The sequence below is a fragment of the Seriola aureovittata genome, chromosome 1, assembly GCF_021018895.1.
Source record: "Seriola aureovittata isolate HTS-2021-v1 ecotype China chromosome 1, ASM2101889v1, whole genome shotgun sequence".
NCBI lineage: Eukaryota > Metazoa > Chordata > Actinopteri > Carangiformes > Carangidae > Seriola > Seriola aureovittata.
Genome location: NC_079364.1, coordinates 21,883,232 through 21,899,567, shown reverse-complemented (window position 1 = coordinate 21,899,567; position 16,336 = coordinate 21,883,232). Strand labels below are relative to the sequence as shown.

The window sequence follows — 16,336 nt, the reverse complement described above, 5'->3', positions numbered from 1 at the left end:
TGTGACAAGCAGGCAGGGCCAGTGCGAAGCCAAGCAGCTATAAATAAAGAGCTTTCCGCTACTGCCTCTGTTGCTGCTGTGGGATATAGAGAGGGAGGGAAGAAGCATATTGTAGCTACACACACCATTCCCAAAACCCTTTTACTTTTTATAAACTTCTTTAAGACTAGCCTTAATGTCTGATTTGACAATGCTGTCATATTACTAGCATGTGGTTATCATTTAATATAAGAGAATCAAATATGGGAATTTACATTGACTTATTACCAAGTTATGGCCTATTTATCTGTGTTTAACAGTTAAGTAAAGACTTCAGTGTTGTGGTGGTGAATTGAAATACTTAATATAACTATTTTTACTAAATATTATAAAAATATTGACCCAGTTTAGAATGTAACAAAACAGTCTCTTATTTTTTATGCATGCTGGTACAGTGGAGAGAAAGTGGTCTCAGACCTTTGGACCCCCCTGTACATTTTAGGAATATAGAGAAGTGTTGTGTAATGATTTCACAACCTTATCCTGTGTAGGCTAAACTGTGGTTTTAGCTAAACTACATGTTTTATGAACGCCTATTGGCTTATGTTTTTGCCCTGGTCATTTTGCAATTTTCTGAATTTCTTCTCCTTTCTCAGTAAAGCAGAAATGGTTTTTTATCATATCTTAAAAGGTCAAAGATAGGACAAGAGTGAAAGGATGGTATTACACGATGTTTGTTTCACAGTAGATTATATGAGATGTTTTTGATTTTTTTTTAATTTATTTATGCTTGATTAGGTGAATGGTACTGTACAAAAGTAAATGATGAGTTTTAAATTGTGGCCTGTATTATTCTGAAATCTAAACTGACAATGCAGATATTTTTGGACACATTTTTAATAGAAAAATAAAATATCAGCTCCAACTGTTCTAACATGAAAGTGGCTCTGCATGTGAAATTAACTTTTCACATTTGAAACACTGGGAGGGTCTGGGTGGGGGGTTTATTCCCTATGGGAGCAGCAGAGCATATCCAGTGGAAGTTTATCAATAACCTCTAATAGAGTAGTGCCAATGCAGACAAGGGGCTTTTGTCTGTTTGTTTGTGTGTGGGTGTGTGTGTTTGTGTGTGTACATGCTGCCTGTGCCGGATGACCTTTGGTATAAATAGCCTGCCAGCGCTAGCTGTGATGACAGCCGACAGCACGCACCGTTGTGTGAATTTGTTTCCTGAGTAGTGCTGTTCATCGGTTATCCCTCTTGGAACAATGCCTGTATGACTGCCTGCTACCCAGCAACACTCTGGCCTCTAATTTCCTGAATATGGGCTCAGTAGCAAGTGCAAACTCAGGGCGCAACCGCACATGGGTTTGTGACCAAATAATTCTTGCAGTTTGGCAACCAGAGGCTGAATTGTAGTCCTGGTGTAGTGCAGTGTTGGCTGAAAGAAAGGCAGAAGCAGGATGAAGACGTTACTAGTAGAATGTTGTTTCAGTTTCCTCTTATCCCTTTTAAAAGTAACAGACATTTTAATAGGTCAGGAGGAGAATCCAGACCTGTCTCTGTACTGCTTCAGAAGAGGCAACACCTAAAATATGTCTTCGGTATCTTGGTTGCCTTTGGGGTTGGCAGTTTTGCCTCATAATCATGGTTTCATTGTCCTGGACTGAAGAACAAGCACAAGCCAATTTTAGGTGAAAATAATGTTACTATTTTTTTCTCACTGTCTGTTGCATTTGTGAATTTGATTTTTGACTGATGAGAAGGATAAAGCATGGGTTTGATACAAATGAAGGATGTGTTGGTTGTATGCTTACAGGTGTTTTTGCTTGGTCTGCACAAACACAAACGTAGATGTGCCACTCATAGGCACGGTCTCATAACTGATTGCATCAATGTGTCTTGTGGCGCTGCCATACATATGGTATAGTCTTTTGTCCAAGGTCACTCGTGCAGTTTTAATCTTGATCTCATCAAGAAGTTTAAAAGCTTGTGTTGTTGATCAGGATTTTACATCAACAGTGTTTTTGTACTTCATTAATTCAGTGAAGTTGAACTAAGAGACAATGAGAAAAAAATACAATAAACAAAAAATATTCTCCAGATGTCTGTATCTTAATGTTTCCCTCCTTTTCTTCTTCTAGATCTGGAGCCTGATGACAACACATCATTCTACATACTAAATGTGGGCCAGCCCCAGGCTATGGTCACTAATCACCAGTCTATTGGCTTGCCTCGTCATGGCATGCAGTCTCACTCCCAGGTCATCAACACTTCCCAACGCCTTCAGTCACAGAAACCAGGATCTGAGCCTCCAAGCTATGAGCCACAAGACTCCAAGTATGGCACCTCCCCTCTACTGCCCTCTGCTCCTGTTGAGGCACCAAAGGCCTTTGAGTGCCCCAGTATCCAAATCACCTCTATCTCCCCTAGCTGCCAGCAGGAGATGGATGCCAATGAGGAGGATCTGAGGGCCAATGGCCCTGATGGGGACTACCATGGTGACAGGCCCCTGTCCAGAGACCACCTGTATTTGCGGCTAGACCACTCATACCGGGACTCTTCACTCAGCCCCAGCCCATGCAGCAGCCTCTCCTCTAGGAGCTGGTTCTCTGATGCCTCCTCATGTGAATCATTCTCACACGTCTATGATGATGTTGACTCCGAGCTAAATGAAGCAGCTGCCCGGTTTACCTTAGGCTCCCCCCTTACTTCCCCAGGCTGTGCCTCCCCTCACACTGGTGGTGGAGTTCTGGAGGAGCAGCCCCATTGGCAGCACCACCACCCCGCCTTTGTGCACCACTCCCACTCTGTCAGCCTGTCACCACGACAGTCCCCCTGCCACTCGCCACGCACCAGTGTCACTGACGAAAATTGGCTTAGCCCTCGGCCACCTTCCAGGCCTTCCTCACGCCCCACGTCACCATGTGGGAAGAGGCGTCACTCTAGCGCGGACATCTGCTATCCCGGCTCATTGTCTCCACATCACTCACCCACACCCACGCCAGGACCTTCACCTAGGGGCAGCGTTACGGAGGACACCTGGGTTGGCAGTCCCTCTGTAGGCATGTCGCCCTTCCAGTGCTGCCCATCTGAGGCAGACATCCCATCCAAGACAAGGAAGACCTCACAGGACAGAACAGCTATGCAGTCTGGGAAAGGGGAGCTAGGGCTAGATGACCAAGGAAATATGTCACCTAATCTAGACTCTCCCTCAGATGAGGCCATGCACAGCCTGAAGAAAGATGGGCCTGGGGAACAGTTCCTCTCAGTCCCCTCCCACTTCTCATGGAATAAACCCAAGCCCGGTCATACACCTATATTCAGGTAAATTCGCTGATGTTGAGGAGAATACGCAGAAAAAGGTGGAGGACAATCTTTTCCAAATTCAGCCCCATCTTGCAGTGTTCTAATCCAGCCAAAGCAAATGATTTATGCAGATGTAGAAGACTCAGTGGGAGATGAAGTGCCTTTAATCTTTTCAAATGTCAGAGTGGACTGTTTTCTCAACTGGCTGAAAGAATTTTCTGTTGCAGTCACTTTGTTGTATTCTACTTCCTGTTTGTATTTGAGAAAGACTTGGCGACAGTTGTGTTGCCAGTATTTGCGAGGAATAGACTCTTTAATGGATGACAACCTAAAGCTTGCAGGTGTTTTAAACTTAAGAGGCAAAAACAGAAGGTGATATGCTGATGCCAGCATTATCAGTATTTTTGTGAATTATTAATGCAATCACCACTTGGCAAGACAGCATGTATCGTCAGTCTTAAAAGCAATTAGTAGGCCAAGGCTAAACAATAAACCTCAGTGGTGAATGTTTTTATTGAGTGTTGTGCGCTGTCATAAAGATTGAAAACCCCTTTTGATCTAGGAGGGAAGCGTAAACATTGCAGTGCAGTAAATTAGTATCAAATAGCATTTTAGATGAATAATAGACCTGTTGATGGAACTCTGCAGATCAATGTTCAGTAATAGGGGATTTTGAGCTTTGTATCAGCAGTATAAATCTGACTTAGTTACATCGTGGAGTAATACAAGTTTATTAGTGTGCAAAGGGAGTCACAGGGACGCACACCCACAAGTCCTCCAAACATACATACATATGCAAACACACAGGCACAATCCACATTCACTCCACATTAAAGAGTGATGGGTGCAATCAGAAACTCATAATGGAGTTTTTTAGGAGAGGAGTCTGCTGTCGGTTCTTCAATGTGTGCAGCAGATGAAGACGTGGCCTTGTTTGTGTGCACTGGCCCCTAGCGCTGTAAATCAGCACAGGGCACATATGGCAAGGGGGGCAAACACATGCATGCACACACATGGATAGACATAACACAAATGCTCGCTCACAAAGACCTAACACTCTCCAGACAATAACAGGGTCAGCTCTGATGAGTCACCATTTGATCTTTGCATCCTTGCCCTGGTAAGTGAAATTTCTGAAGAGAGCCACAGCTAAGACAGGGACAGAACAATGTCCACATTGCTGTAGAGTTAAGTGCTATATCATGAAAAACCCAACCGGTACTTCTTTTTGCAACAATGCTGTTTACTCTAATTGTGTCCTACAAGTATTTCCTCATAGCGATCCTTGCTAATGTGCTATTGCCCAACCTACCTCCAGTAGTCACTAGCACTGGCATAAAATATAGGGTAGAACTAGCTTTCCATTTTCACAGCAGACAGTCAGGTCAGGTGAGTTCCTGTCTGCCATGAGATAGAAGATTGTTAAGATGCCTATATGCATGCATATGTGTGTTAGTGGTGTTTTGCACAGATGGTCCAGGTGGAATCAGTGGGATTGGGTTAAAGTGGGTGGCATTAAAAATTGGGTGGGTGTTCAGACGCTTGTTTTGACAAAGAGCCTGCCCATGCACTATACCCTGAGCTGTCTATAATGAGATATTAAATGGCACTTGTATGAATTGGTTGCCAAAAGCTTTATTTGAACAAAAGGGCAGTATTATTATGTGGTAAATGCAGTTAGTATAGCTCCAGTGAGTAAACAGACACCTGACTAGAATTTGTTAGCAGAAAAATAATCCGGCAAGTAACCACTACATCACTGGATTTAAATAAAAGTAGGATAACTTGTGCGATGAGAAATCCAGTTTCATTTGATGAAGCAGCAGGGGTACTGATGGTATTAATAGTTGGAGGTTGTATGTATGCTTACTGGTAAACCATAAGGCAATCAGTAAAGGCTTTGAATGGATTTTCAATATGAAACTACTGATATGTTGCAAGAAAATGTAATTTCTTTGTGACTTAAAATGTGACTGGCCCACACATTCACACAACGTGTAGCTGCAAAATTACCTAATTCATTGGGTAGAAAGGATGCTAGAGGAATGATGAAGACTTTAGAGAAGACTAGGTTGTGGGAATGTGACTGGACTTTGAGCCCCTACTCTATGGCTTAGACATTTGAGAAAGGTTATGCTATGTCAGGACATAGGCTGCTGCTCCTGCTGTGCTCCGTCACAAAGATCATATTTCCTCTGTCTTCCTCTACTCCTGTTACCGTAGCAGCCATGCAAACCCACACTTCCTGGGTGGTTATGTCATGCCTACTGGGAGGAAAACATAAGGGTGATGCCTCTATTACATTGTGTTAGAGCGTTTGATCTTAGATAGAGCTTCTGTCAGGTGAAAACCATATTTGAACATCAAACGGAAAAGGACTGAACTGAGTATTTTGACATTGCAACATAGCACATTATAGCACACTGTATGTTCATCATGGCACTTGCTCACCACAGTAATAACCATATGGTAAATCATAAGAAGAAAAAAGCTAAACATGATAAGTGCATAACAGCTGTTTGTGGTATATGTGCCTGTAATCATGTGGGATTTTCTCAACCTGGCAAGTTAGTGTTTATGTAACAAGTTTTGACCTAAAGTGGTTTTAGGGGACATTTCCATGTCATATGTGGTAGGAGAATCTCCAACATGTAACTCAGTTAGATTTCTAACCACACGGCTTCCATGAACTGCACAAAATTTCTACAAAATATCAGACACATACCTTTTCATTCCAAAATGCAGCTTCTCCTTTGGATTTAATGCCAGTTTGTTGGCAGTTTATGAAGTTTAATGGCTCCTATGAAAGCCTAACTCACATGTGTTTAATTCAGTCTGATCAGATTGGTTTACACGTAGCCAGCACTTGACAGGCATTTGGAAAGGGTAGAATTAGGGGAGTCAGCCATACTGGCAAAAACTTAGCAAACTTTCCCTTAAAAATTATTTATACTGTCAAATATCTGTCATGGAGTTTAGACTCAGTACGTTTGCATGCTAGGAGCCTGTAGTGTCTTGAGTAGAGCCAAATAAAAGCTTATGCCACCATGTGACAGGGTGCACAAAGAGCTTACAGTGGTTAACATTGAGGCAGAGATCAGTGTGTAGCATAGAGTGTCTGCCTTTTAGCTCATGAGACAGCACAGTTAGTTTCCTTACTCAGGTCTAACATGCAGGGCAATAGACTTAGACACATGAACATGGACAAAGTGGGAGTGTGCATGGATACATAGACATACATACACAGTTTGATTTATGATTGTGTATACTGCTGTGCTAAAAAAACAATGGCACTTTGCAACTGCTGTGAGACAAAACACCTGGATGACACAGATATAGCTTGTGCTGCCCTACAGTAGGCTTCTTGGATCATGATTAATTAACTGTGTACACTATCAAGACATTACAAAGGTTTAGATTGTGGCTTGTTCTACAAGTGAAGTACTTTGTCAGGTTAAACATACAATATGCACTGGAGTTCTGCACAAATATTACAGAGCAGAATAAAAAAGGAGACTTTTGTGTAGGGAAATATTAAGTAAACTAATAATATACTGTAAACCAACCAAAACCAAACTGTGGATGAGCAATGTTCTGAAAATTTCTTTTGGTATCATTTGAAGCTAATAAGAGACATAAATGTGAAGATAATGACAAACAAAAAAATAGTGATAGTTTGAGATATATTCGTAATGAGGCATATTTCACTATAATGAAAAACTTTTTAGTGAATTGTGAGGATTGTTCATAAATATGATAAATATAATTAAATCAATTGTAATCAACAATATTAAATATATAATATTATTGGAATAGACTGCGGCTTCGTTGACACTAACGGCTAATGCCAGTGTTTATAGTATTTTTCTGGGGGTAAACTGATCTAATGCAGTAAGATGGAGAGACCCAGTTTCTCTGTGGAGAAGTCCATTGAGTGTTTTATTTTCAAGTGCAGCTGTTCAAATATGATTGTAGCCTAGCCAGATTTTTTTTTTTTTTTTTTTTTAAATGAGACAGGGAGGAAAAAACGCACAATGCAAGGCCCTTTGGTGCACTACACATAAAATATACACTAGTGCAGTATACAGTCACACCCACACACACACAGTAATTTGCTCAGGGTCTGACACACACTCATCTTACCACCCAATCACTGACCCACACAGAAGACTCACAAAGAAAAGTCCCCCTTAGAATATGATTCACCCTTAAAGTCTTAAGTTGACTTATTACAAGTGCTATGTCTAAGAAGAGGAATAATATATATGGGCATTCCAGTGATTCATTGTCTGCTGGGGCTATGTACACAGTGCATTATACCCCCATTTTGCACCTATTATACTGTCTAAGACCATGAAAGGGGAATACCACCATTTTAGCTTTTGAATGCTTTTGAGACAGTGGTAAGACAGGTTGTTGTCATCAGCCATGAAGTAGAGAGAGTGGTTGTTGTCCTGCTTGACCTTACATTGTTATGTCACAGTTTTAACACATCTGTACAGAAGAATTTGAAATATGGAAAATATGAAGGTGTATCTACCCAAGCAGAGTTTCATAGGAAAATTCTTACTGTTAAGGCCGTTAAAATGTCCTTTCTTCATCACTGATATGATTCTGTGCTGTCGTAGTCTGAAGCCTCAGGACAGATTGTTCATATTTACAGTCATAATTACCATAACCACATTTCCGTTTCAAATGAAATTTTGAGCAAATCTTTTGCATAACACTGTATTTTATGATAGTTTAATTGCAAAGTTTTAATATACTCTTCTTCTTTGTGTGTGTGTGTGTGTGTGTGTGTGTGTGTGTGTGTGTGTGTGTGTGTGTTTGTGGTGTTCTCTCCCCAGGACTTCCTCACTGCCTCCTTTAGATTGGCTGCTGCCAAGCCAGTTTGGCCAATATGAATTGAAGATAGAGGTGCAACCCAAAGCCCACCACCGAGCGCACTATGAGACAGAGGGCAGCCGAGGAGCCGTCAAAGCAGCATCCGGTGGCCACCCAATCGTGAAGGTAATTTATTTGGGCATTTTCATACACATTTGGGTTGCTGTACTTACTGCCGCTCAGCCATCAAAGCTCTTTTACAGACCATACACTCAGTGTTTTTGCTCCATTAAACAAAATTCGAGCACTGATGTCTGTACCATACTGAGGATTAAATTCCCCTCTGAGGTCATGACTGATTTACTGTCTGCGTTAACATAATGCTGGCCGTGCATTAGTTAAGTTTGTCCCTGTGCACTGAGCACTTATCATCCAGCTCCCTCTGCCAAGACATCAACTCTTGCAGCCTTCGGTGATGAAATCGAACAATCAATTTGCTGAATGTAGCAGCAGCTTCCTGAGAGGCTGTTTTACAGTTTGCAGGAATTGCCCTCTGCACGTGACTGAAATAAGTTTTGTCCGCAGTTTGTACATGTAAACACCCATCACACTTGAAACAGAAATGTCAGTATTTGAATATTACTGATGCATTCAGCAGGATGCTGCTAAAAATCCTCTCATCTCCTTTTCACAATGACTTCAGCATCCATCTGTAGCTGTTACTAAGACTAATGCTGCATTATTGGACTATATTAGGAATTGTACAGTCTTACAACTCAAATATCAGCTGGTTGTTGTAAATGATCATTAGATTTAGGGTTTCATGTTACATATTTGCATGTGTGGATTGTCATGTTGATCCTCTCCCACAGTAATACTGTCAGTCAACCTGTTGAAGCAGGAAGACAAGCAGGCAGGCAAGAGAGCTGTCACTATAGCCCAGTAAGCTGCTCTGTCATTTGATAGCACCTGCGAGAGACTAGGTGAGCCTACGTAGAGCTACGGCTACTCTTCTCTCCGGGAGAGTGAGAGAAAGATAGAGAGAGAGCAATAGCGGAAGATTTCAGTCTCATTAACATTTCAAGAGGCCGTTGACAAGCTTCCTTTGTGTGTATGATTAAGGCAGGGCTTTAGAGCCGGGCCATGACCAGTGTTGTGGAACCTGACAATGGCTAAATTCAGACTGACAGTTCGGCCAGCTGACCACTCAGCCCAATAGGATTGCTAAGTACAGTCCACTATCCTCAGTACATCTTGCACCCTTGTATCTACTCTACTAGAATTGCAGTGGTGCCTACATTTTCTTTGTCAAATTTTACATTGTAGAAATTAATAGAAATTTTGTCTTCATAACCAAAATGTGGATAAATGTGGATGAATGGATAAATCTTCAGCTTACTGCCACTGTTGGGTTTTGTTTGTTCATTGCTCTAAATACAGTATATTATCGGTCCCAAGTGCACTTCTGTGACACCGCACATGAAAAGTTAGTAAGAAATAAACTAGAAAAAAAGGGATGAAATTATATCTAAATGTATTATACTGTATTCTATCTATGGTAAGATGTGTTAAAATGCATTGAAAGCACAGCAAAATCTTTGTGTGATTATTATTATTTTTGTTATTATTGGGTGTGGCTAACTTTGATTTTCATAGCTTGGGACTATGGATAGGAAGTAGGTTAGTCCTTAGGCTAACTCAGTCACAGCTCATTACGAACAATATGCACAAGATATAACAATTAAAAAATACAACGATGGAACACAACATTTCCTGAAACAACAATGAAGCCCAAATTACTGCCATTTGTTGCTTTAGAAACAGCCTATGTCCTCATGCATTCAGTCATGCAGGCTCCCTCCAGGCCAATCATTAACCATTTCAACCTCAGTTAGACCAAGATGCTATCCTGCCATATGTGACAATGCATAATTTAGCTGTCAGTTTTTTTTCAACCAGGCGTTTGCCATGCTTGCCCTCATTCCTCACCCCAGAGGGAATTGTTTAGTTATAGCAGTTTCTTGCAGGAGATAGCAAGTAGAGAGCTTATATCTTAGGTCAGACGAGGCAATTTCAAAGTTGATTCCAAACCCAGCTGGAATCTGGTCTAGAGTAACCTACATGCTTAGCCCTGACAGTCAGTGCAGTCAGTTTGCCGTTAGGCTGAATACAGCAGATTCTGGTTGGTTTGCTATAGATAGAGATATAGATATAGATAGCTGGTATAGACATTCATTAGCTGTATGGTGAAACCCCCAGTGCTGATAATAAAAATCAGATGTATCACTGCTGGAACACACATTCGTGATCAAATTGACAAAGAGCAATAGGTTGTAAAGGACAGAGCGAGAGAATCGCAGACAGCATTTGCTTGTCATGAGCAGTGGTTTGCAGAGCTCTGTGCACAGAGAGAAAATGTGTGGGTGAATGAGTTTTATGAGACGGAGGGAGGAGCAAGTGAGTTTGATTAGGAAGTCCATTTTTTTTGTTTGATTGTGGAATATATGCTATAGCAAACTACAGAAATCTTAATCATTCTTTATACAGCTATTATACATACTGCTCCACTTTTTTCAGTATAGTAGCAGTTTTCAAAGTTAGAAATTTTAATACTGTGATATAGTATGCTAATGTCAAGCCATAATTTGCTAATCCAGAATTTACTCCAGATTTCCTGTATATTGAATGCAAAGTAACTCGCCTCTCTGATCTTTTACAGAAAAGTTTATGCTCCAGAATAATTTTAGGACATGTTGTACTTACACAAATCATCTCTGGGTCCCGACTTCCTGTTTAGACTCTTAAAAACACTGACAGTCAACATAAAATTAACAGCTGAAGATAGATAGTATCAGCACTTGTCCAGCAGGTCTAACAGTCAATCTTTGTTTACTAAATATCCACCCCTCTATTGTTGGCCTTCTTAGCCTCTTTTTGATGCATTGTTCAAAAAAGTAACATATTAAAAGCTCATTTCTTTACCTTGTGATCTCATTATTGTTTTTTATAGAAACACATTTACTTCAAAAACCAACACACACTGTGCTTTGCATAAGTGTTTGAGAACACACAATGAGATGCTGGATATAATGTCAGACATATGTTAAATTTAATGCTAAAAAGTCATAGTAGACAAACATTACTGGAGAGACTGACAAAGTCAGCCACGGTTTTCACCCAGTATACATTGGATATAAGGGGGTCAGACCACTTGAAACCGTTAACAAGCTTGCAGATATTATGTTTCCCAGGTGCGCTGTAGGTGTGAAGCAAGCTATTCCCTGGAGAATGACCAATGGTCAATGACCAATGACCATCATATGTGATTGCAGCATCTTTGCCCCAGAATTAGAATACCAACTTTAATAATTTTGGCGGCAACATTAAGAAGGACTTTGTTATAATGGAAAGTATTAAGTATCCCAACAGGATTTTATGTTTTGATCTAAAGTACAATGATACTCAAGCAACTACCCTCTCTACAGATTGTAGTTCTACGTGTTTTTGGGCTCTGCGGGACCTCGTATTCTCCTTGGGTCTTGAGTCTGGTGGCGTGATGTCACCAGATGACGCAATAGCTGCCATCTGGACATAGAGATGACTTCCTTTTGTGGCCACGCTGTTTCCCAGATCAATGCACCACTGAGCTGCTGTGTCAACAGAAAAACAAGAGAATGTCAGAGGAAGGAGGATTGGGGCTGGTCTTTTATATGTTTCATCTAAAATGTTTGTATTGTTCTGTATGAACAAAAAGCGTGAATTATTAAGATATCTTCTCCTTGGTGTGTTAATGCTAAATTCTTCTGGCCTTGCATTTTTCATCAGGCCTGGGACCTTTGGACACTATTGGTATCAGGCGGGGTCAGGGCATTGTCTGTTGTTGTTTCTGTTTTTTTTAGTTTTCTTCATCTGGCCTGTTTGAAGTCTGCAAACTAGGATTACTTGGCATAGACATTTGTATTTTGGGACAGTACAACAAAAGGTTGGAGCAGGTGGAGCATTCAGTAGCAGGGAATACCAACCCATATTACCCTGTATATTCCAATAATATACACTTGCATTTAACCCAGAGTCACGGCTGATAGTAGCAGTCAAGAACACAATTATGTGGGTATGTCACATTACATGCAATGAGATGCATGCAAATGCTTCTGTCACTATCATTTAAAAGTCATCTTTGGGTGGGAGCCCCAGCAGGTGTTTCACTCAACAGATCGTGGTCAGTCAGACTATGAGGCTACTGTCATAGGGCTTTTTGTCTTGTCTTGAAATTAATTTTTAGTAAAACAACAACATTACATAAAAAAAACATTAAAAAGTTCATCTTAAATGTACATTTCAAACTGTAAACAAGAAAAATGGATTAGCTGAATTATCAGCATCAAAACCACACAGAATTTACTGTAACTGGTTAATTCAACAATGACAGCTGGACACTCACAAGGTTTTCTCTCTCATGGTTTTCTATCATTCTAACCCACATACACACAAGTGCACAAACACTTATTAGATAAATAACAATGTATTTTAAAAATTGTTCAATTAATATGTTATTTTGGAGTTTGGAGGGTTCCAGCAGCTAAATATTACTGAAGAGCTTTAGGATGAATTGTTGTTTAGCGAGGTAAGGAACTTTCAAAATTACTATTGAATGTGTTTTTTTTCCCTTTAGATGTAAAGGAAAGAAAATGTCTAAAGCATCGCTCACCATGTGACTCCCATCCAAAGGGTATTCAGGATGTTGTAGGATAACTATTTCCTCAGAGTGAATGGGTGTGTTAATTTTTTCAGCGTGTCTGTTTAGAATTTAATGGCTCAGTTGAGGAGCAGTTTTAAACCAGTGATTTCTAACCATGCGGTTTTTGGCCCCAGACACAGGATGTAGGAGCTGTACAGAAGTGTAGCCACAGAAAATATGAAGCAAATAAACCACTGCTGTGGAGCTGCTGTAGCATCAGAATTATTTCGATTTAGTTTAATGAGCTTATTATCATACTTCAGCTTGCTGATGTCGTTAACTGGTGCACTGTGTGTACTCTGCCACTTGTCCTGTATCATTTTGTGACCTTGCAACCAATTTAGTGTACTGTGGGGTGTATCATATTAAGGAGTAGACAAGCCATTGAATTTTATGTCACAGTAACTTGTGCTCTGGCAACAAAAATACATCTCACTTGCTCGGAATAAAACATGAGTCTGCAGGGTGTTGGGAGTTTGCCACCAGCTAATACTAGAAAGAAAGATATGAAGGTGTTGACCAGCTGTTGATCAGTGATCTAAAGAGAGACTGGGTTCATATAGCATTGACTGGCAATGGTCTTAACAGTCAGCTCCTTATCTGTCTGTACTTATGGTAGCCAGACAAACAAAGGCCACAAAGCGTGACAGTGTTTACACTGAAGTGTTTTGACAGACATGATTCATAGCAGTGGGTTCTTTGAGGAATGCTGTGTATTTCTATGCAAAGACAGACACACTGGGCTAATGATATTGTTAAATAGCCACAGTGTAGCTTTGCAGAAGTCCATCAGTCAACAGTGTTTGTGCCGCTTTTATCCCTCAGAAGAATTACCACTTTTTCACGTGTTAAGCTCAACAAAATAGAAAACCTTCATCCAGCCCCTCATGAAGTATTGGTTGCCAGAGAAGTCTTTGAACTTTCTGATGGTTGAAACAAATTTTTCACAAACTAAAACTTTTCTAGAATGAAATATGTTCGCTACACAATAGCATACTGTATAGACAATAGACATTTTACAGACTTGGGAGCAATGTGGTTTTGTTAATGATGTGCTAGTGTTAAGAACATTGTTGAGGTTATTCAAAATTTGTGCAAGATCAGGTTGCTTCTCAGTATGTTGCAATATTGTGGACCATCTGACTTTTTTAAAATAATTGTACATTGCAGGATGGCTACATTTGTGCCTGGCTGACTGGCTGTTTTTGCCATTCCTCAGGGGCTAGCTGCAGACCATAATTGAACACCTGTTGCTAGGAGACATATAAGTCCAAAGCCTCTCTGGCTGGCTGAGGTATCCTTGTGCGTATTTAACCAGCTTAATTGAGTGCTGCTGCACCCACACAAATATAAGGAGCCCCTCTGGTATTACCTGCTGGGCTACGGACAGGCAGGCACAACAGAAAAAGGCTAGCAGATGCAGTGAACAAACAATCACACTCACTCACATGTACACTACACAGTACACAGACAAAATGAGCCCAGACAAACACAGCATAGGACTGTTCTTTATTACAACACTAGTCTGAAAAATAAACAGTTCAACAGTCATTTGGAAAATATATTATGGCCATCTTTAAAACTGTTGCCACAGTTAATAAATCTAAATGAAGCTGTGGTGTCTGGTGACAAGGATGTGAAAGAGAATACGACAGAAGCTGTCCAAGACGGCCTAATATTTCCACCAGCTTGGATGCATTAAATGATTTTGATCCCAGTGCTTGAATGCATGGCCGTGACCTAATTACTGTCTCTCTCTGTCTCTGTCATTCACTCGTGCATTTTCAGTCTCTTTAACACTTTCCCTTATTCTGTCCATCTTTCTTTACCTCTGTCTTATCTGCTTTCTATCTTCTACTTTCTTGCCCTCTTGCTTTGTGCCACAGTCAAGCTTTTGTCATACTGTGACAGGTCTCTCTCTCCAACTCTGCATGATCTCTCAGTAGACTAGCTGCCATAATGCGGAGACACTCAGACAACAATACAGAGCCGTGCAGTGTGTGAACTGGCTGGAGCTAGTGTTGCTTTGCCCAAGGGCTGTATTTGATGTAAACATGTTGGAAGCTTGGCTCTCATTTGTTGTAATCAGGCTTAGCGCACAGCGAGAGAGAACCGTCACTGAGAGGGAGCAAAAGAGACAGAGAGGTGTGTGTGTGTGTGTGTGTGGTGTGTGTGTGTGTGTGTGTGTGTGTGTGTGAGAGTGAGTGAGTGAGAGAGAGAGAGTGGGAAAGTGGGGGAGGATAGAATGGGGAATAAGAGGAATTGAGCTTGGACCAGTCTAGCAAGGCCATATACAGCCCTCATGCAGTATACAGTAAACGCTCCTGTGTGAGTGTGTGAGTGTGTGTGTGTGTGTGTGTGTGTGTGTGTGTGTGTGTGTGTGTGTGTGTGTGTGTGTGTGTGTGTGCGTGCGTGTGCGCGGGCGCATGCATGTGCGTGCGCATGTATTGACCTTGTTTAAACAAACAGTCAACCGGCCCCCTGGCTCTCTCTGCCCTCCCTAGTGTGCTGGGCAAACATCAAGCCTGTGTGTGTGTGTGTGTGTGTGTGTGTGTGTGTGTGTGTGTGTGTGTGTGTGTGTGTGTGTGTTTGTGTGTTTGTGTGTGTCCATAGATCCCAGGTTGTAGTGCCACAGTAGGGAAACCATTGCCAGATAAAATGGGCCCACTCGTGACCTTGACCACCATTGCTCCTGTTTTTACATCTGTTGCACACTCACTCTTTCTCTCTGTCTCTCTCTCTTTGCCTCTCTCACACACATACACACTCGCACACATCACAAACCTTTCCAAGGGCCACAGTTTACACCAAAGTCAATGTGCTTAAATCCACACGTTCTAACTAGCACACACTCTCTCTGACACAAGCTTCGGGGCTGTAGTTTACACCAATGTGAGTGTACATCGCTGCTCGCTCATACGCACACACACACATACACACACAATCCTGCATACACAGAGCGAGTCTCACCATGGCAACAGTGGAGCAACACAGAGAAACAACTTGGCAGAGTGAGGCGCTGGCTGTGAGAAAGTGTCGAGTTACGGTAGAGGGCTTGGGCTGAGGTAGAATAGAGGCGAGGACAGGGACGGACAGGAGAGACTGACAAAAGGGTAAAGCAGTCAGAAGAGTTGAAATGAGGAAGGGAAGTCAGGAGGATATGAGAGGGAAAGAGAAGAGAGAAAGAATAAAAGCAGAGGAGAGGATAAAATGAGAACAAGAGATAAACAGAAAATGAATGGCAGGTGTGATCATTGCAGATAGATGTTGATGAAACCCAGTATGTGGACAGAGAGTGTTTTGCTGCAGGGAGCAGGTGATTTTCTCCCTTTCAGCTGTGCCCATGCTAATATTTCATTATCAAAACTCCTCGCACTCAGATCAGCTCTTAGTACTGCTGTGTTTTTTTCGTGGGGTATTTTTTGTATTTTAAAGAAAAGTTAGAATGATTTGTGTGTATGTCTGTGTGCACAAAGCATTTTGTGT

General features: G+C 41.3%; 1 protein-coding gene across 3 annotated transcripts in view; it reads left to right on the top strand.

The window, feature by feature from the left end:
- nfatc3a (nuclear factor of activated T cells 3a) overlaps positions 1-16,336 on the top strand; it is a 64,129-nt gene that overhangs the window by 18,375 nt on the left and 29,418 nt on the right. For all 3 annotated transcript variants that reach the window (XM_056383277.1, XM_056383293.1, XM_056383286.1), the window contains exons 2-3: positions 2,124-3,306; positions 8,136-8,298. In XM_056383277.1, coding sequence (XP_056239252.1) covers positions 2,124-3,306; positions 8,136-8,298 — 1,346 coding nt within the window. The remainder of the gene's footprint in view (positions 1-2,123; positions 3,307-8,135; positions 8,299-16,336) is intronic.